This window comes from Phalangium opilio, unplaced genomic scaffold (assembly GCF_054372755.1).
Source record: "Phalangium opilio isolate 3A_F unplaced genomic scaffold, DU_Popi_V2 ptg000037l_1, whole genome shotgun sequence".
NCBI lineage: Eukaryota > Metazoa > Arthropoda > Arachnida > Opiliones > Phalangiidae > Phalangium > Phalangium opilio.
The window spans coordinates 268,616-289,298 of record NW_028324160.1 but is presented as its reverse complement, the minus strand read 5'-3'; the positions used below and the strand labels follow the sequence as shown (position 1 = coordinate 289,298).

General features: G+C 39.4%; 2 protein-coding genes across 2 annotated transcripts; both read right to left on the bottom strand.

The window, feature by feature from the left end:
* Positions 1 to 17,928: 17,928 nt before the first annotated feature.
* Positions 17,929 to 18,953, bottom strand: LOC149682829 (uncharacterized). The gene is made up of 5 exons (XM_089871174.1): positions 18,909 to 18,953; positions 18,660 to 18,846; positions 18,295 to 18,543; positions 18,131 to 18,231; positions 17,929 to 18,033 (listed from the first exon to the last, which is right to left on the bottom strand). Exons 1-5 carry the CDS (start codon positions 18,951 to 18,953, stop codon positions 17,929 to 17,931), a joined length of 687 nt encoding a protein of 228 aa, XP_089727300.1.
* Positions 18,954 to 19,405: 452 nt separating this feature from the next.
* On the bottom strand, positions 19,406 to 20,683 carry LOC149682828 (zinc finger BED domain-containing protein 4-like). Its single transcript, XM_089871173.1, has 2 exons — positions 20,265 to 20,683; positions 19,406 to 20,105 (listed from the first exon to the last, which is right to left on the bottom strand). Exons 1-2 carry the CDS (start codon positions 20,681 to 20,683, stop codon positions 19,406 to 19,408), a joined length of 1,119 nt encoding a protein of 372 aa, XP_089727299.1.

Genomic DNA, 20,683 nt, shown 5'->3' with positions numbered 1-20,683 from the left:
AATATATAAAATTGTTTTTAAATTAACTTTTTTGGCACAAATATTATGAGATTTTTGTAAGTTTTTTCGGTTCCAGCTTCTCTGTTTAATTAACGCTTAGTACGTCATAAACAAAAAGGAATGAGGTTGTTTTTGGCGGTAATATATATCGGACCTGCCTTCTATTCAGTACGATTTTCTCTGTTCTTTATCTCCACCATCCGTTTCCGTGTCCCGTCTAGCGTTGTTCTTTAGGGCTTATGCAAATTACTTCATTTCTATTGCGTCAAGTTTCAAGAGAACATGACTCGGGGCTAATTCTAAGCGCTTGTTGCATATTGCTAATAGCGTGCAATCAATGAATAATTTTAGTACCCAAACGCATCAATTATCCCACAAATATTAGGTTTGCAACAAAAATATCAAGAAAATTGTTCCAGTTCATAGGACAGAAGTTGATTATTTACTTGTTTCATAATCTATAACCCAAAATCAAGCTAGATTATTTTTATTCATAATTGGAATGATATTTGATATTTAAAAGAAAAAAAATAACCGTAAAGTATATATGCCGGGGTCACCTTACAATAAATTTAGCTAGCCAAGGCAAAACGTTAATATGGCCGGGGCCATCTTGTTTATATATGAATTAGGGGTACAATCTTTACGTACACGGCGCTTGCATAGTCCAGTGCAAAAATGACACTTTTGTATTCCATAAAACTGATTATCACAAACACAAAAAGAGTATGTAGAAGCAGGCATACCGTAGCAGACGATACAGGAGGTTCAGAGTTTAATGTTCTACTAGGCTATAGCATATTCTGTGCAACCGTTACGGCGGAATAAACCGGAGTGGATTTGGCTAACTACTACTATGACAAACTGGTGCCACAGCCAATTAAAATGTCACGAAACGCACAGAATAAAGGTAGAAACTTAATAATAATAATAATAATAATAATAATAATAATAATAATTCAATTCAATTCAAATACTTTTTATTAACTCTATAATGCAACATGCTTATAGCACTTTTCATAGTATTACAGAGTGTGGTCTTATATTAAGGGTAAACTATATAATTATAATTTATGTACAATAAAATGAAATAATAAAAATAGATAATAAAATATTTAATAAAAAAATTTGGTAAATGACAATAAATGATACAGAAAAAAAAAATTGAAAACGTAACAAAAACTAAAAAAACTAGACGCGTTAATTAATTCATTTAAGTTAATACTAAATTTTTCAAAGATTATACTTCTTTGACTATTTAAAATGTTTGTTTTTTTAAAGTTTATTAAAACTAATTAAATTTAAATAATAAAAATAATAATTATATAAAATTAATAATAATAATTTAAATTATATAAAATTAACAAATTTAAAACCTCTGCCTCTTAAAGCGCCTCTAGGAATGCCACTCATGCGTCTACCACGAGGACCTGGTGGTCCTGGGGGACCAGGTGGACATGGTGGTCTGGTATCCATGATTTGCTAAGAAAAAAAAACAAAAACAAAAAACCACCCTATAAAACAATTGCGCCTGAATTTATGCAACGAAATGACTCATTAAATAGCCAAGGCTTAAGTTTATTAATCAAAAATGTCTTGATTAGAATCAAGACCTAAAAAGTATCGATAAGACTGAGGTTATCACTTGTCTGAAGGATCAGATATTAATTTTTCTTTTTAATTGAAACTTAAATGCATGCTTAAGAAAAAACACCGTTCCATTGCCGTTTTCCGTTGAAATAAATTATTTTACTGCTAATCAATTTCAAAAATTTACTTATCTCGGCTTTTCGACCACAATTCCATTCCCCGAAAACATTTTATCATTACATTAATTACTTTTGGGAGAGTACGTGTATGGTTTAGCGTTTTATAAGGTTCCTAAAGACGTTACATCCCCATTCGAGACCGGCACGCTTCGCAGTGGAACATTTTAATTATTCTAAAACCAATGGCGCCAAATTCAATAGGGACAGTAAGATTTTTACTCGCGGTTTTTGCAAAATGATGTAATATCAAGTGTACTTTAGTCAACCGTCGTATTGTTCTTTCTCATAGTTCAGGGCATGATCAGTGTTACTGCCCAATTTCTCTCTCTAGTTTCTAACAATGGTTAGAGACTATTTGACATGGCACGGCACAACGTTATATACATTTGTAAATTCAAAGTAGCACAAAAGGAAAAAGAATCCATTTTTTAATATTTTTGTTTGAAATAAATAAACTCATTAGTTATAACTAATAGAAAGTCAAGGGAATGGCACCGGTAATGAGCAGCAAAAAGAGAGGAAAGTTTGCTTCAAGTTAGCAGAGGGACATGGTAGTGAAAATAGTAATCTAGAATTTTGTTCGTTCAAACCTAAATATATCATGAAAAATTCAAGTGAGGAGGCGACACTACCTAGAAAGATTGATTTTGGCAGATAACAGCGAAAAAATTATGTTCTGCACACACTGGGACTATGGGAGAGTTTCAGGGCCGCAGATCGCACATGATGAAATTTCAACTCCAGTTTACATCAATTCTCCCTGGTCGTACTAGTAGCAGGTTAAGCTATAGTTTGCTCAGGTCCTGTTAGTCTCGAAAGGGTTATATAGTACTTGTAACTTTTAAAAGGTTGTTTTCATGGCTAAACAGACCGCTATTACAGTTTTTTATTGTTTTATAGGTTATTTTGACACGTTATCTCCCAAAACTAATTAATGTAATGATAAAATGTTTTCGGGGAATGGAATTGTGGTCGAAAAGCCGAGATAAGTAAATTTTTGAAATTGATTAGCAGTAAAATAATTTATTTCAACGGAAAACGGTAATGGAACGTTGTTTTTTCTTAAGCATGCATTTAAGTTTCAATTAAAAAGAAAAATTAATATCTGATCCTTCAGACAAGTGATAACCTCAGTCTTATCGATACTTTTTAGGTCTTGATTCTAATCAAGACATTTTTGATTAATATCTGTTCCTTCAGTCTTCATTTTAATTAAGAATGTTAAGAAACTGTTTTACATTTTCAAAATCTGCACTTAGCAGAAACATGTATAAAGGGGACCATAACTTTATCTCAATCAGACATTTATTTATAATGATACTTCAAAAAAAACGTATATCATTAAAAGTTTGTATTCTTATTGTAATTAACATAATACAATTTTTTACAATCATTTATTGAAACGCGAGGCGCCCCCCTAAAAATTCCAGAAATAGGACCAAATTGACAATTTTTAAAAATTTTTAAAAATGCTGATTTATGTCCTTTTAACATTTAGCTCAAAATTGTCATAAGCTCAATATGAAATTCGGATATCCTTAAAATTTCACAAAGACGATCCGAGATTGTCAATTTCAAACTTTTTTTGTAGCATAAACTCTTTGATATTAAGCTTAAAACCTTAAACAAAATATAGCCAGGGCTACCCTAAAAGTTCACAAAGATGATCCAAGAAAGTTAATACCCCTAAAAAGTGCCATCTTCAAAATATGTAGCCGGGGAAAAGAGAGCGCGATCGAGTGGGCTATGCTAGTGGTTGGAAATCGCTGGGGTTGGGACAGGGATAAGGGAGTTGAGATGGATTGGAAATGATGATGGGCGACCTGCAGAACCGTATATCTCCCAATGTACCTCGCGCACACCCCTACCCTTTGTAACGGGGACTTCGGTGAATGTCCCTACGTTACTCACTGTGACTTTAGGGAAGGTCCCTTTATGAACTTCATGCCCTTATTTGGAAAACTTTCCGTAAAGATGATTCACCCCTTTCGCTCGACCACCGGAGAGGATTTGGGGTTTCTTGGGGTTTTTTGGAGTCAAAGGAGTGTTCGGTAAAAAGAGAGGAAAAAGACTTCACTTCAGTTTTGGATTGTATCGAATAAAGATGTTCTTGTAAAAACGTTTCACCTTATTTCCCCGATAAAAACTTATGTAGCGATACCTCGCCACATAACTTGGTGGAGGCGCGGGGCAGATTAATAAATAGGACGGTAATGAAGATTAAAAAAATAGGACGGTAATGAAGATTAATAAATAGGACGTAAATAATAAATAGGACGGTTAGTGGAGACAAATAGGACGGTTAGTGAAAACAATAGTGAAAACAAATCGGACGGTAATTGAAGACTAGTGACCACAAAGAGGACTGTAACTGAAGACAAAGAAATAGGACGGTAACTGAAGACAAAGAAATAGGACGGTAATTGAAGACAAAGAAATAGGACGGTAAATTAAATCGGACGGTAATTGGAAGACAAAGAAATAGGACGGTAAATTAAATCGGACGGTAATTAAAGACAAAGAAATAGGACGTTGGTTAAGAACAGTCAAAGGATATAAACAATTGAAGTCGCTATAAGAAAATTTGCACGACCCAAAAGTATATTTAAATATATTAAAGTCGAGGACCATAGGAAGAACAAAAGAATAATGATGACGCGTAACCAATCTTCAAAAATGGGTGATGAACCTAGCGTGACCGACCAAAACAGCAGTCAGACTAATAGTGAAGGGCTGAGTACGGCGAGAAACCAGTCAAATTCGAGTTTTACTCCAAATGAATTGAATAGTATACTGACTGCAGTAACTACCCAGGTCACCAAACAAATGGGCGATATGATGAAAGAATTGTTGAATGAGCAAAGAAAGCTCGTAGATTTAAACACCGCGGCATTGGAAAGTTTCGCAACCTCGATTCAAAAGGACGCGGCCGCGGATTTGGAAGCACCAAACTTCGAGAAGTTACGCGGAGCCCAGGGCTCGTCAAATTCGGATACTCAAATCTATGAAGTTCATAGTGACCTGAACGCTGGTGCCGAACCATTCGACACTGCGGGATCTATTGTGGAGCCATTTCCCCAAACTAGATCTAGTCCTGATGTAGCTGGACACTGTCCAAGTACGAGTCCATCTAGTGCCAATATAACGATGCCAAGGTTTGCCATTGGACAAGATGCCCTGGGTTTTCTAAACGACGTGGAAAGGTACCGAAGATTATCGCGATTAAATGATAAGGAACTATTTGAAAAAATGGAATGCATGTTAGAGGGTGATCTAGTTCTTTGGTGGGACAGGGCAAATGTCGATTTAGGTACATGGGAGGAATTTCGGGACCGTTTTTGCCGGGCGTTTGTTGGTATCGACTACCGATATCAACTTGAAGACAAATTAGCGTGTAGGAGGCAAAAGCCAAATGAATGCGTTCTAACGTATATGTTAGAAAAGGAGCGCCTATGTCGCCAAATTGAACCGAAAATGAGTTCAACTAGCATCGCTAGTAAAATATTAAGCGGAATGAACCCGCATCTATTGCAAATTATGCGTTTATCGCCTAGCCCATCAATTTCGGAAGTGCAGGAGGCAGCTCAAAGGGCACAAAGTCTAAATGAACAAATTACAGAATATGATAGAGTTTTCTATTCTAGACCTCCCTCGTTGTCTGGTAGTGACAATAGCTCAACATATAGGAACAGTCAAAATTTTAGACCTAACGCTCAAACAAATCAAAGGTATAACGTAAATAGGAAAAATTTGGGTGGAAGCGAAAATTGGGGTAATTATGGGAAGCCCCCTAATCCGGTTACTCGAAATAACCAAATTCAAGCCAATAATTATTTACCGAGAAAACCAGATTCGGGTTTACAGTGTTACAAGTGTAACAGGTTCGGTCATAGATCTTTTAGTTGTCCTGGTGTGAACGATAACCAAAGACCGTCTATGCCCAAAGTATCGGCTATCGGTCAGGGGCGGGACCCTGACTTTCAGCCGGATAATGCGGTAGAAGTAGCTTATGGAGAGTTAAGTTTTGTGAATAATCAAATGGGTTTGGAGGAGGGGGATTACGAGCGTCCTCAATTTCACTCTAGCTTAATAGGAGTCGTTAAAGATTCCCCGAATGAAATTAGAATAGGTAAAGAAATGGCTGACCTAACATGGGATGAAATGTCACCATTTGCGGCGTTAAAGCCTTCAGATGAGATTGACCTAAATATTCTAGCAGTGAGAAAACTTATAAAAGAGCAAGGTAGACCAAAAATTCCCGTTTCAGTGGGATCCTGGGATGGTTTTGCGGTTCTTGATAGTGGTTCGGATGTAACGGTGTTACCCAAAGAAGTGTGGGACAAGGCGAAGGGTAATAACAAATTGAAACCTTGGAATGGTGGTACGGTGCAGGTAGCAAATAAAGGAAATTTGGAAATCATTGGAAAAGCTAGGATTGTTGTTAAGATACAAGATAAATCTTGGAGGTTTGACGTAATAGTTACGCCAATGTTAGAAAGTGAGTTTATACTCGGATGGGATTTTTGTTTATATACCGGGTTGTATGTCAAACCCCATCTTTCGTCTTATTGTTTTGGTTCAGACGAAACGCTTTACCCACTAAAAAATAGAAATGGGATGATTAGTACTGTCGCTTCAGTAGAACAAGAAGCCCACAATTGGGATAGTCAAATAACGAGTAAAGAAAAGAGAGATATCCTTTCTGTTATTCAGGAATTGGTAGATGAACCCCAGGATGTTTTTTCGGGTCATCTGGGCCATACAAACGTAGTAAAACATAAGATTAAATATTACAATCAGTGTTCTAGCTTAACTCGTTTTTTGTTGTATAAATTGCTTTTCTTAATTTTTTTTGTTACCATAAGTTACTGTGTTTGTTCAATTAGTATTTGGATTTTCAATATACTGTATTTTTGTTTTGTTTTATTTTCTGGTTTGGCCAATTTTTGTCATTGTTTAAAATTTTTCTTGCTATTGTATAATGAAGATAATGAAGAGTGTTGTCGCAGTTGTGCTCCAATTTTGGTAGGGGGGGGGGGTGTTGTAACGGGGACTTCGGTGAATGTCCCTACGTTACTCACTGTGACTTTAGGGAAGGTCCCTTTATGAACTTCATGCCCTTATTTGGAAAACTTTCCGTAAAGATGATTCACCCCTTTCGCTCGACCACCGGAGAGGATTTGGGGTTTCTTGGGGTTTTTTGGAGTCAAAGGAGTGTTCGGTAAAAAGAGAGGAAAAAGTTTTGGATTGTATCGAATAAAGATGTTCTTGTAAAAACGTTTCACCTTATTTCCCCGATAAAAACTTATGTAGCGATACCTCGCCACACCTTGGTAGGCGATTGCTAAGTGCTGCCGCGTAGCGCCATTTTATTTGTATGAGAACTAGCTTCTATTTAGAAGATAGAGGGAGCGCCCTTTACAATTTCGTCCAGTACGACCCTACCTAACCGCTGAGGATGCTGGGAGGACTATGGTGCCGTAGGTGTATATGGAGTATCCTATGGAGCAAATGTTTACGAAGGAGGGAAGGGGCAAATAGGACTATTACATAATCAAAGGATATGTCTGTATACTAATATAACCAGAGTTACGAGCTTCCAAAACTTAGTGTAATGTTAATCCTATGGAGGAGGCAAAGTACCTACAAGTACATACAAGCACCCACAAGTACCCACAAGCACCCACAAGCACCCACAAGTACCTACAAGCACCCACAAGCACCCACAAGTACCTACAAGTACCCACAAGTACCTACAAGTACCCACAAGTACCCACAAGCACCCACAAGTACCTACAAGTACCCACAAGTACCTACAAGTACCCACAAGTACCTACAAGTACCCACAAGTACCTACAAGTACCCACAAGTACCCACAAGTACCTACAAGTACCCACAAGTAACCACAAGTACCTACAAGTACCTACAAGTACCCACAAGTACCCACAAGTAACCACAAGCACCTACAAGTACCCACAAGTACCTACAAGTACCCACAAGTACCCACAAGTAACCACAAGTACCTACAAGTACCTACAAGTACCCACAAGTACCCACAAGTAACCACAAGCACCTACAAGTACCTACAAGTACCCACAAGTACCTACAAGTCCCCACAAGTAACCACAAGTACCCACAAGCACCCACAAGTACCTACAAGCACCCACAAGTACCCACAAGTACCCACAAGCACCCACAAGTACCCACAAGTACCCACAAGTACCCACAAGTACCTACAAGCACCTACAAGCACCCACAAGTACCTACAAGCACCCACAAGTACCTACAAGCACCCGGGCAAAGCACCTACAAGAGCTCAAACGCCATGTTTTTCTTGCTTAATTACCAGTCGTAGGTAATCTTGTTAACTTAATATATATGTGTGGGGTACTTTTCCAACTTAACTTGTTAGCTAACACAAGCTTAGGTTCTCTTGTTTTTTTACCACTACGAAAATTGGACCAAATAGCCTTAACCGTGCTAACATCATAAACTGACTATTATCTATGCTAAAATATCGCAGATTGGGGTAGTTTTTAAAATTTAAAATTAAACATACTTAAAATTAATTTTTCTCAAAAACCTTAAAAATGGTCCTAGAAAAAGGTTTAAATTTTGATATAAAACCGTTCCCAAACGTAACAAACGAATATTTCATTTCAAAAGGGTGGCCACAAAATGGCTAAATTTGAAAAAAAACTCCATGTTATTTCTATGGGAAAATTTTACTTTTTCACCAAAAACACTGACAAATTTATGCAAATGAAAACCACCCTTAGCAACTTTATTTTTTATAAAATAAACTAATTAGTGGATCTTTTTGAAATTTTAACCACATATTGAGGGCCCGAATTGTAGTTCTGTGGAAATTTTTCAAAGCAGTTAATACGATACAAAAAAAGTTATAACCAATCAAAAAACCATCCTTATACATTAAAGTCGGTATGAAGTCTTATCTAAGAGAGCTATCGCTCTCCTAGAATAACAAAGGAACAACGGTTTACTGGCGAAAAGATTGAAAATAAACTCGGTTAAACATATTAAATACACTTACATTTTATTAAAGACGATTCTGTAAGTGCTTTACGTAACTACTCTCTTAATTATTTCTAGATTTATAATAATTTTTCACCGAAAACTTGTATTATTTCGCGAGATCAATGCAACGCGGTACAAACACACAAACCGGGCGCAAAATGGCTACTCAATGACGATCCCGATTCCCGACGCCGACTCCGACTCCAAAACTACAATTAGGGCTTTCATTTCAGCGCCGCAGATGTCTAGCAAAGTCAGCGGCGTTTTCCGCTGGAAATAATATCATCACGTGATCGGCCGCCATTTATGGAGAGAGGATTTTTTTTCATTTTTTTTGTGGAAATCATTCATTATCATTGTCGTCTGCTCAAAAAAAGCTAATTTCTGGTAAGTTTTTACGTCCGCGAACGCCATTTATTCTAAATTATCTGATAATAATCACATAATCGTCGAATATTTCGCGAAAAAAATGCTAATGAATTCTCCAGTGGCCAAGGCTTAGTGTAAATATGCCTGGTTTTTGCTAACAACACTTGCATCCTTTATAGTTTATGGCTGCTGCTAAAATTATGGGGGCAAATATTTGCAATGTGTAGGCAACACATCAGGGAAATATTTTGGAAAATATATCGGTTAATCTTTCTTAAGAACCTATAATACGGATATAATAATCTAGAAAGGCAAAAGGAACAATATTTTCAATGTTATGCAATGGGGGTTTTGGAGGCGTTAAGTTGGTGTCTCATGATCTTATCCCCCATGAAGTCTTGAACATAATTTAGGGTATGGAACCACCAACTGAAGATTTGGGTGTCCTACCATACGCTTTTGAGCCGTTATTGATTGACCACCCAGAGTTTTTACCTCTCCGAGTGACGGATGTCACGGAGAGGTTCTAATTTCGACGTGTCTGTCTGTCTGTCTGTGTGTCAGTCTGTTGTTATTGACTTACACCCCAGGGGACCGCGTTCGCAGTTTTCAAATCGGAGCAAACGTTTTCCCAAATTCCGGACCGCATTTACAGTTCCCGGAAATTTGGAAAATTGTATTCCACTTACAATGGCTGTTATCCATTGCCTATCTAACACCACTATCCTCAGGCCATTTGTCCATCTTACTGACTTCTATAATCCACCTTCATCTGCTCTTTGTCCATCCCACATGGACACCAGTCTGTACACACTGGCTTCTACACACCACCATTTTCTGGTCTTTGTCCATCCCACTTGGACACCAGTCTGTACACACTGGCTTCTACACACCACCATCTTCTGGTCTTTGTCCATCCCACATGGAACACCAGTCTGTACACACTGGTTTCTACACACCACCATCTTCTGGTCATTGTTTTTGTCCATCCCACATGGAACACCAGTCTGTACACACTGGTTTCTACACACCACCATCTTCTGGTCATTGTTTTTGTCCATCCCACATGGACACCAGTCTGCACACCTGGCTTCTACTCCATCATCATCCTTAAGGTTAAGACATACGCGGCGATCGGCCAGGGTTACGAGAAACGTCCGGCCTCCCTAAGGTGGGGCTTTTACCAAAGGTTCACGCAATTGCGCTGTTCTTATCCAAAGCTGCGATTCGAAACCCTTATATACTACCTATTTTAGTAAGGCGAAGCAACCGGCGTATGCTTCATTTCGAACGCCAATATTAGTAAAGTCTCTCAAGAATGTTTAATTGTTCTTTTTTAAAACGACGTAACGTTCAATAAGGCGAATAACTAACGAAGAAAATATTAAATATTAATTAAATTTATTTTAATATTTAAGATAATCTTGTTTCTCAATTCAAAATTAATACGGAAAGAGTTAAAAAGCAGTCTATGTTATTGTATGTGTGTGTCCGTCCGTTATTACACTAGTGCCGCAGTGCGCTGCGTTAGAAGTTCGTTTTGTTTTGATGTGTAAAGAAATCCTACAGAACCATAATATTCTTTTTATCCTTAATATAAAGTGAATATGATGAAATATTTTTCGTATTTATGATGCATTTAGTGCTTTTGTAGCTTTAAAGCTCTGTTTCATTTTGATATTCCAAAGATTTTTTTAATATTATTATTTGAAATGGCTGTTTATATATTACTTAAGCTATACTACATCTGTATATAGAATAATCCTTGGTTTAGTAATTTCATGAAGAGAGCTAAGATCTAGACTCCGGCGGGTATATCTAGTATTACTTGCAATAAGCTTAATGAAATATAGAGTAAATAATTGAGGCCTGAGGTGAAGTAAACTTTGGGTTTAGATTTTCGAGTCTGAAATGAAGAGACATCAACGGTTCAGAGTGAGCCGAAAGTTAAATACACTCTTAAATAATCAGGTTAAGATTTTATAATAGAAGAAAAGATCATGGTGGCAGTTAAATTAGTAGGGCTAAGCTACAGAGTTTTTATTCTCTTTATGGTGCGCATTGACTATCAGTGCGTCTAGCTACAATTTAGCTTTGGTATTATTTAACGTTAACACTCATGTTGGCAAACTAAGAATATTGTTGAGGTGAGACGAGATGATAGTGTTTACACTGCTAACCAGTTGTGAATGTAGCTATCAGAATATAGGGTAAACAGCTGAAGCGTAGACTTCATTTCCTGTTCTTTTTGCCATTAACTGATTTCCATGTGTCCAAGATTTATCCTTATTGGATGTAAAATGTCGTCTGCTTTACTGTATATTCGCTATGCTTGGAATACTGCTTCAATATTTCGTAAATTTTTACTTCAAAAAAGAGAAATAATTCCATATCTAAGTAAATAACTTTGTAGTAGTAGACCTCTTGACTCGGAGAGGTAATATTTTGGTTTTCCCAACTTGTTGGTTAATAGCGATGATGATAGTGAAAACGATGAAAATGACCAAAATATTGATCTTGGTAATGCCCAGCAACGTGTGGGAAACACAAACTGGTTAGTTGTACGTTAGTTTCGCTTCATGGATTTGAAAATTAATTTGTTTCATATTAGGTGTATTTGTAACAATTGTATCCCAATGGATACAGTACATGAAAGTTTGTGTTGTCGGGAAATGGTCAAGGTGACAGAGTTAACACCGCATTTGGAATGCGTAGTGGATTGGAGAAAATTTAAACTAAATTGTTTAGATTTAGATGTGGTTGGGCCAGCCTACTACGCGTATGTAGACGACACTAGTGACGAAAATGAGAATAACATTCATTTTTTTTTTGCTCCGTTTTTATTGTCGAGCTAGGACCAAAGAAAAGGTCTTACAGCTCCGAAACTTTTTGCAAATACTTATGTACACTTTACATTACAAGATAATATAATACAAAAGTAACATTAATTAAAATTAAATTAAACAAATTAAACAATATGAAATATAATAACAGGAAATTGGGGCGAAGTTTAAGTTTATATATTTAGGAATAATTTTAAATGACTCTTAAATTGGTTCACTGAAGTAATGGAAACTAGGTAATCAGGGAGAGCATTCAATAAGGGAATGGTCCTGCGGAAAAAGGAGTTACGTAAGATATTGGTACGGGAAGGGGGAAGAAAAAGTTTACGGCTGTGGCCTCTAGTACCCTTACTATGGGAAGCAAATAAAAAATATTTCTGGGAGGAGTGGGATAGGATTTTAAAAAGGCTCACTAGGTAGGTACGACGGAGAAAGAGTGGAGTCCAGCCAAGAGCGGACAAACGGAGTACCCGAGGTTTAGAGCGCAGGGCAGAAGGAATGCGGGAAGCACGCGCAAGAACATTTTCGAGCATATCAGTATCCCTGTTGGTACTGGGGTTCCATATTTGACTTCCGAATTCTAGGATTGGACGCACATAACACTGGAATAAGCGCGTTAAGAGAGGGAGGGAAATACCGGGGAAATTGGCCTTAATCACAGATATAAGACTGTTAGCACGCTTACACGTATGCATAACGTGAGATCGCGAAGATAAATTATGGGTGACAATTAAACCAAGATCGCGGCATTCATTGACCCTCTTTATGTTATGACCGTGGAGGTTATATGGTGAGGGAGTAGATAAGTCTGTGGGGCGACGTTGGAGCGTCAGGACTAAGGATTTATCGGTATTGAATGCAAGGCCGTTTTGGACTGTCCAGGTTTCGAGAGAGTTAAGATCCCACTGTAGGCATGCAACATCATCATAATTATTAATAACGCGAAAGATCTTGAGGTCGTCAGCGTATAAGCGGGGATGTGAGGTAAGAACTTGCGGAAGATCGTTAACATAAAGGACAAATAGTAGAGGGCCAGGAACGCTTCCCTGCGGGACTCCACTCAACACCGGAAGTAAGTCACTAAGGGAGGATGCCACCCTAACTGCCTGGGTACGATGGAGTAAGTAACTGGACACCCAACCCAGAATATTTTTCGGAAGACCATAAGTAGTGAGTTTGGCTAGGAGGGCAGTATGGGGGACAGAGTCAAAAGCCTTTGCTAAATCTAAATAAATGACGTCTACGCGCTTACTATTGTTAAGGGCTGCGGTCCAAGAATGAAAAGCAGATAGCAGGTTGGTTTCAACTGAGCGGTTATGGAGAAAACCATGTTGATAGTCACTAAGGTAAGGGTTGACCTGTTGGATTATGGCTGCACGAATACATTTCTCAAGGACCTTACAAATTGAGCAGGTCAGACTAATGGGTCTATAGTTCGCGGGGTCTGATTTTGCATCCAAGATTCTTCTATGTTTAGGCTATCGAGTGGCTTCCAATTAATCCTTCCCAACGCGGTATTGAGTGCTAGAAAATCCGCCCGAGAATAGTCAAAGTCATGACGGAAGTGGCGCCGGAAGGGTGTAGAGCGCGGTAGAGGGAAGGTAGTACTAAGTATTACGTGATCGCTACCTCCAAGAGGCGGAAGTTCCACGATTTCCGGGATAATATAAGACGGGGTGATCACAAGGTCAAGAATATTGGCGCTAATGGCACGCGATTGACTATACCGGGTGGGAAACCGGACGTGTTGAGTTAGGGCGAAGTCACAAGAAGTTGTAAGAGTTGGTCATGTTCGTAGGAGGCATCTTTTAGCGTGGTGAGGGTGTCCCAATTAAGAAGTGGGAGGTTGAAGTCGCCAGTTATAATAAGGTCTAATTTCGTTGATGAAATGGATTGTATGTTTTGGAACAGTTCAGTGGTTTGGTCCCTTGGAGTATTAGGGGGGGGGTACACACAACCCAGAGTAAGCCACGCGGCTGAGTTGGGTGGTTTCAGTTCTATCCAGAGGGATTCTTGATACTGCTCAGGTATTGTAAGTTCATGGAATGGAATTAAGTCCTTCACATAGATGATAATTCCACCTCCAGGACGAGAGAGACGGTCTTTACGGAGGAAAGAGTAGTGGGGTAAGTTAAATATAGCGTCATCCAGTTTAGTAGAGGCCCAGGTGATACAGATACAGTCGGGGTTACTAGTAGAGGCAAGGGTTAACAGTTCATCGCGCTTATTGTACAGGTGCTGAGCATTGAAGGAGTAAATCATTAAACTTGAGTGGTAAGTAACGCTGGGGGGTTCGAGTAGTTTAACGCAGGCGCGGCTCGCGAGGATTGACGCTTCGGTACCGGAATCGGGGCATTTGTAGAATAGGAAGTGATCTGACCTTGCCGAATACATAGGTCAGAATGACCCTGAGCTTTCAAGTGGCGGATTTCATCAACGAGGGCGCGATGATGATGACGTTGGGCGACAGTACGGTCGTGAGAGACGAGATAGGCAAAGTTACCAAGGTGGCGCCAATCCTGAACACATTGCACAAAGTACTGGCGGTGACTCTCTGACCGAAAGGAAAGGCGCATGGGGCGGGCCTGACCCAAGCGGAAAAGGCCAATACGGGAGATGCGGACGGAATTGTATTCAGTCGGTTTGAAGCCCATATCTTGAAAAATAGTACGGGCAAAGCTCATGTCTTCATGGGGATTGTCATTGTCAGTTACTTTGAATAGTAAAGCATTAAATTTCCTGGCGTTGAAGTCGTAGTCCCCTTGTACCCGAATCGACGGAGGTAGAGGTGGGAAACCTGGGCCCTGGGCAGGGAATGGTTGGGGGCCAGAGACTGAATGCGGAGGAGCGCCATGAGTAGTGCCACTATCGGTTGGTAACATAGTGGTAATAGGCGGAGCTTGATGAGTGGGTAGGTTACCAACTAGAGGCGTTTGATGATGCTTGAATGACAAATGGGGCGAGCGGGAACGCCAGTAACCGGTATAGGCAGGTCAGCGTTGACAGTCTGTGTATGGGCAGCGTGACGGCTGACACTGAGATCCAGTTGAGCTTGAGGAGGGGGTAGGTTACCAACAAGAGGCATTTGATGATGCGTGAATGACACAGTTGGGCGAGTGGGGACGCCAGTAATCGGTATAGGCAGGTCAGAGTTGACAGTCTGGGCAGTGTGACGGCTAACACCGAGATCCAGTTGGAGAGACGTTTGACTCGCAGTAGAGGTGGTAGAGGTCGACGGACCGGTTATGGGGGTGGTGTCAGACTCTTTTTGGGCATTGAGGTTAGTGAGCCTGCATACGCTAAAGGCCGCTGGAGCATCGGCAAAGTCGGTGGATGGACAGACCTCTTCAAGCTTTTGAGAGAAGGTTGAGAATTTGTCAGCCATTATGAGATTGTGGGCACGGTTTTGAATAACATCTTTTCGCTAGGACGTCGAGATGGCTATATTGCGGTCGAGACCCTCCTTCAGAGTTTCGATCTCAGACTGACTAGCTGCCATATGAGATTGAAGGGTGTCTAACTGAGAGCAGAGGTCAGAGAGAGCTAAGTGGTCAGGAACATCGTCTTCAAGAGTGGGCTGAGTGTTAGGCTTGACAACAGGGAGAGCGGTGACATCTTGTAGTTGGGTAGCAAGAGCCACACATTGGGCGCGAATGTCCGAGACTTCCTTTGGAAGTGAGGTCAGCCGTAGCTTGAGATCAGTAAGGTCAACCATAATTTTCGAAACTGAACGTAGTACAGGGGGGCCTTTCAAAGCACAGACTGGGCAGAAAAAAACAAAGTTAGTTGTATTGATGTGATAAGAGTATATTTCCTCAGGGACATCCACACAGGTAATGTGGGACCAGGTAAGACACAGTTCGCATTGGAAAGCCTTGTGTGAGGCTTCCACTTTCAGTTGACACACTGTGCACAGATTCTTAGTGCGCTTAGGCAAAGAAGAGTTGGCTTTTCGACATGGGGTTTTCAGTTTAGTACATAACCGAGTACGCTTTGAACGGGGATGTTTCTTCACAGAATGATTAAGACCGGTATTCGAAATGGAGGAGGCGGCAATCTCAACGGGAGGGTCATTTGGTGAAGGCTGTGATTAGGGAGAGGTTGAGTGAATGACCGGAGATTTAGATGAGTTGTCACATGTTAATTGAAGATTTGTAGCTAGAAGTTCAGGGTCTTCAGAACCGAGAGGGTGCAGGGAATTTATTGACGAGTCTGAGAGGGCTGAAGTGACGTTAAAGGACTTTGCTAGGAGTACGATAGGTGAATGCGAGACAACCATGACGACGGTAGTCCGGGTAGAGAGTGCCACAGTCTATCACCTTAACGTCCTAATCGCGCATTACAGCGACACTTACACAAATAACAGCCCATGAGGCGGCCGGGCTTAGTAAAGCGGAACTATTGGGGGACCGAAAATCAATCAGAAACCCTGACAGAAACACTTTAAGGCGCAAAAATACTGAAAAACGAGTTAAGGAATACTATAGAAAATAATCGCGCAGAAATAACTCAAAGTTAATCCCGAAAAATATCAAGAAAAACAGGAGCGCAAACAAAACGCGGCTTAAACAAGCTAAAGCAGACGATACATGAGTAGGCATTCAGCTTTCTAATAAGATAGGCAGGCCACTGCGAGGATTTTGTTGTTTCAAGCGAGTCGAAAACTAAGCCTGATGACGATTTTATTTTTAGGCGTTATAGATATGTTGCTTATCGGCAGTTTGTCAGGATTGTTTTTAAGCGCTTAGGCCGCAAGCGACGCACCCCTATCCCTAGCTGTGCCATTGCAAAAATTCGGGAAACATGGCCCTCAGAAGATGGGTTCAAATATCCTAGGATGAACAATTACAACTTTTCTTTCATTTTGTTTTTAAATAAAGTATTTTATTAACACAAGTGTGTCTCCTTTTATGTTTTAACTAGCTTTTAACCCGCGGCGTCGCTCGCGTGTAATAAGAACTTCCATCAAAATGATGTAAAGAATGGGGAGATTTTAGTGATGGCTAATATTTTTGTAGCACCCTAGGAGCGAAGGCACTCGGCGTTGCCCGTCAGCCCATCGGGACAGTTTTCATTTCTTTTCATGCGGACATTATTCCATATAGAAGGGTTTTTAAATTTTAGGCCACCATTTAAACAGATGGCAACAAATCGAACCCGAAAGACCATTCAGCCTGTCTATAGGTTAAAGGAAACCATTGTACTAAATATTTGTGAAATCGGTTGAAACGCGCGGACTTTATTGCAATGAGAATATTTTCTTACATTTCTGGGCGCCATTTTAAAAGATGGCGACAAATCGAACCCGAAAGACCATTTAGCCCGTCTTAAGGTTAAAGTAAACCAGTGTATTAAATATTTGCGAAATCGCTTGAAACGTGCGTACTTTATTGCAAAGAGAATATTTTTTACATTTCTGGGCGCCATTTTTTAAGATGGCGTCGGATTGGAAAAATCTTTCTTAGTACGCGCCTACTACTTATGAGTAACGTTCCTGCAAAGTTTCAGCCTTCTAGGGCAAGCGGTTTGGGCTGGGCGTTGATTATCAGTCAGTCAGTTAGGATAATAATTTGGGAAAAATAAGTAAATCATTTTATTTGAAATCTTGTTCTGAATTTTGCAACAAAATCAGCTTTGCTGACATCCTTCTTATACAGAGATGATAGAGTTGCTACAACTGAAGGAGAACTGACCAAATGACTTGCCACTGGCAGGGTAACAGCTTGTTCATAAGCCATATCCATTAATTTTTGGGCATATTCTGCAAGTGCAATAGCTTCGTATACACACTGACAACTTGAGAAACACAGAAGTTCAATTTACCATAGGTGCTTTCCTCTAAGACTTTTTTCACGGTAGGAGCACCAGCTTTAGCTTTCGGATAGCTTATGTAATAACGTTCGTCTCCTTCAGCTGTCACAGCTTGTTTTTTTTGCCCATTTTCGTTGTAATGAAGCGCAGCAAGACATACCCTGTTTTTCGAAATTATCTTCACATTTATATATACTTGGCACCTAAAAATAATTGGGAGGAGACAAACCTTGACCACATGGAATCTTTTGTAAAATGATACATTTTAGGGCAGAAAGAATTCAGCACAGAGTGAAATACTTCCACCGAGTATGTCTGATATTTGCTTGAATGCTGATAAATAGCTGCAAGTGTGTATGGAGAATTTATGACTTTGCTGAGCTCGTCAAATAGTTTAGTTCCTAAATAAGTAAAAGAAAAACATTTAGGTTTGTCAACATGATGCTTGTATTAGAACTTCTCACCTCTTGAAAGCCATACTCTCGTATCTTGCTCTACAATTAGCCCATGCAAACATTTTGGGTATTCTTCGCCATGGCCTTCGTGAACATTAGTAATGTGGTTAAGTAGAGAGGTCCACTTAGCATTTCTTTCTTCTTTGGTCGTCGATGTTGCCCCAACCCAATAAACATGATTACTAATTGCAGGTATCCACCAATTTATGGCATTGTATTTTTTCACTTTCCCAATTGCAACTAATTTCTTCTTTATGTCTAAACATAAAACCAAATAGTTATTCTCTAAATATAAAGCGTTGCTACACTTCTTTCCCAAATCAATTCTTTAATAAAAAAACTCCCAGGATTTTAAGTTTTGCATTAACTCTTACTTTTGGCACAGTGCCAGTTGTCAAATTCATGCACAATTTCAGGGTGCATCTTTCTCAAAAAAGCAATTACTCCCTGATTACGGTCGGAGACAATTTTGGCAACGCCAATCATCATGTTAAAGAAAAATTCCAAGCCTCTTTTCAAACCCTCGAGTTCCATCTGGTTCGAAGCAGTTAAGTCAGTTGACTGAAATACCAGAGATTGTAATTGAATAAAAATTCAATAAAAGTAACCAGGTATTTTAGTACTTGAACGAGTTCAATATGAACTATTTTGTTAGTTTCTGCATCCATGAACGTATATGTCCCATACTTAGCAGAAAAACCAGGGCTATCAGCACGCCCATCACCACACAAGGTGTATTTCTTCGAAGGATCTGATAGGAGCATTTTTTCTTGTTCGCTGACCCACAGCTATGATACAATTTATTTTAAATGAGCTCTAACTTTCTGCGAATATCCAAGCAATACCTTTTCAATTACAGGATGAAACATCCGTTGATAAACAAAATACATTCTGGATGAGAAAACTCTAATATTTAAATTTTTAAAAACTCGCAGAAACTTGGAAGGTATTTCGCCGGAAAAATACATAGATGCTGCCAGAAAGTAATTTCTCCAAGCAGTTAATCCCTAATCCGAATCTTGGTTGGCTTTCCCAATTGTCTACATGACCAGCTAAGCATTCAGATGTGATTGTCAAGCATGTTCCCGATACCTTTCTAGTCAAATGGGTGATGGGGTTTTTACAAAAGTTCAGATTTCATAGTCAGAACGCCGCTAAAGTTGTTATCGTCACTTGACAAAAATTTCGCCAAAGCGTATATCGCTGGAATGTTCACAGAAGCGGTAACGTCTATCTGAGACACAGTTCTTGTTAATTCTTCGAAAGGTTGCAGTAATTTAACAATTTTTTCGATTAACGACCACTGATATGGACTGAAACATTTAAGCTTGTTTTCGGTGCAGTAGGTTGTCAACGAATCTTTTTGTTCTAGACATCTTTCTAGCATATAAAAACTGCTGTTCCACCTGGTAGGAACATCTTGAATAAGCGCGTGCCGAACCACTCCCAAATCCGATTGAATTTGTTTTAGGCGGTTACAAGCCAGTTGCGAATGTTTAAAGTGGCCGACTAACTTTCTGCCCATGCCCAATAGGTCCGAAACACTCCTTTGAACTAATACGCCCTTTTGAACTACCAATTGTAAGGAATGCGCCATACAGGGAAGATGGTGGAAAGAGCTATCTTTTACGGCTCGAACTATGTTACTACCATTATCAATTACAACAGCGTGAATTTTCGTATCTGTGATGTTCCAGTGTGCAAAAATTGAGTTGAACAATTCGCTTATGAATGCAGATGTGTGCTGGCCAGGTGCATTTTTCACCGCCAACACTACATCATTTTTGACAAAATCAGGACCGATGAAATGTGCCGTCAAGCTTATAAAAGCCTCATTGTTGGCGTTTGATGTCCACAAATCGGAAGTTCAACTTAGCATGGTTATTTCTTCCAGTAGGTTTCTTACTTTTTGTTCCACTGTTTGCATCAGTTGTGGATGTGCTGTATCTCTAAAATATCGCCGAGAAGGCAAGTTATACCGTGGTTCCAAATTTGAAATCAACTTCCGAAAGCCGATGTTTTCAACCACAGAAAACGGTTGATAATCTGTGGCAATTAACTCTGAAATTAATTTCGTAATTTCTTTAGCGCGAGGATGATCAGGATCAAACGTTCTTTTTCTTTCAATTGCTTCACTTAGTGTGAGTTGGGAAGAACATGATGCTGCAGCGTGAATATTTGGTTGCTTACGGTTGGTTACTTGGGCCAACTTTTGAGTTTCTTCTAAAAATTTGGAATGCTCCTCTATATGGTTTAATTTCAAATGCGAAATCATATTTGAAGTAGTAGCAGATTTTGCAGTCAGTCCGCCTCTGGAAACAAGCCGATCACATGAATTACATTTCGATTTCGATACATCGACAGTTTTCGTAAAATATTTCCATATAGCACTCGCCAT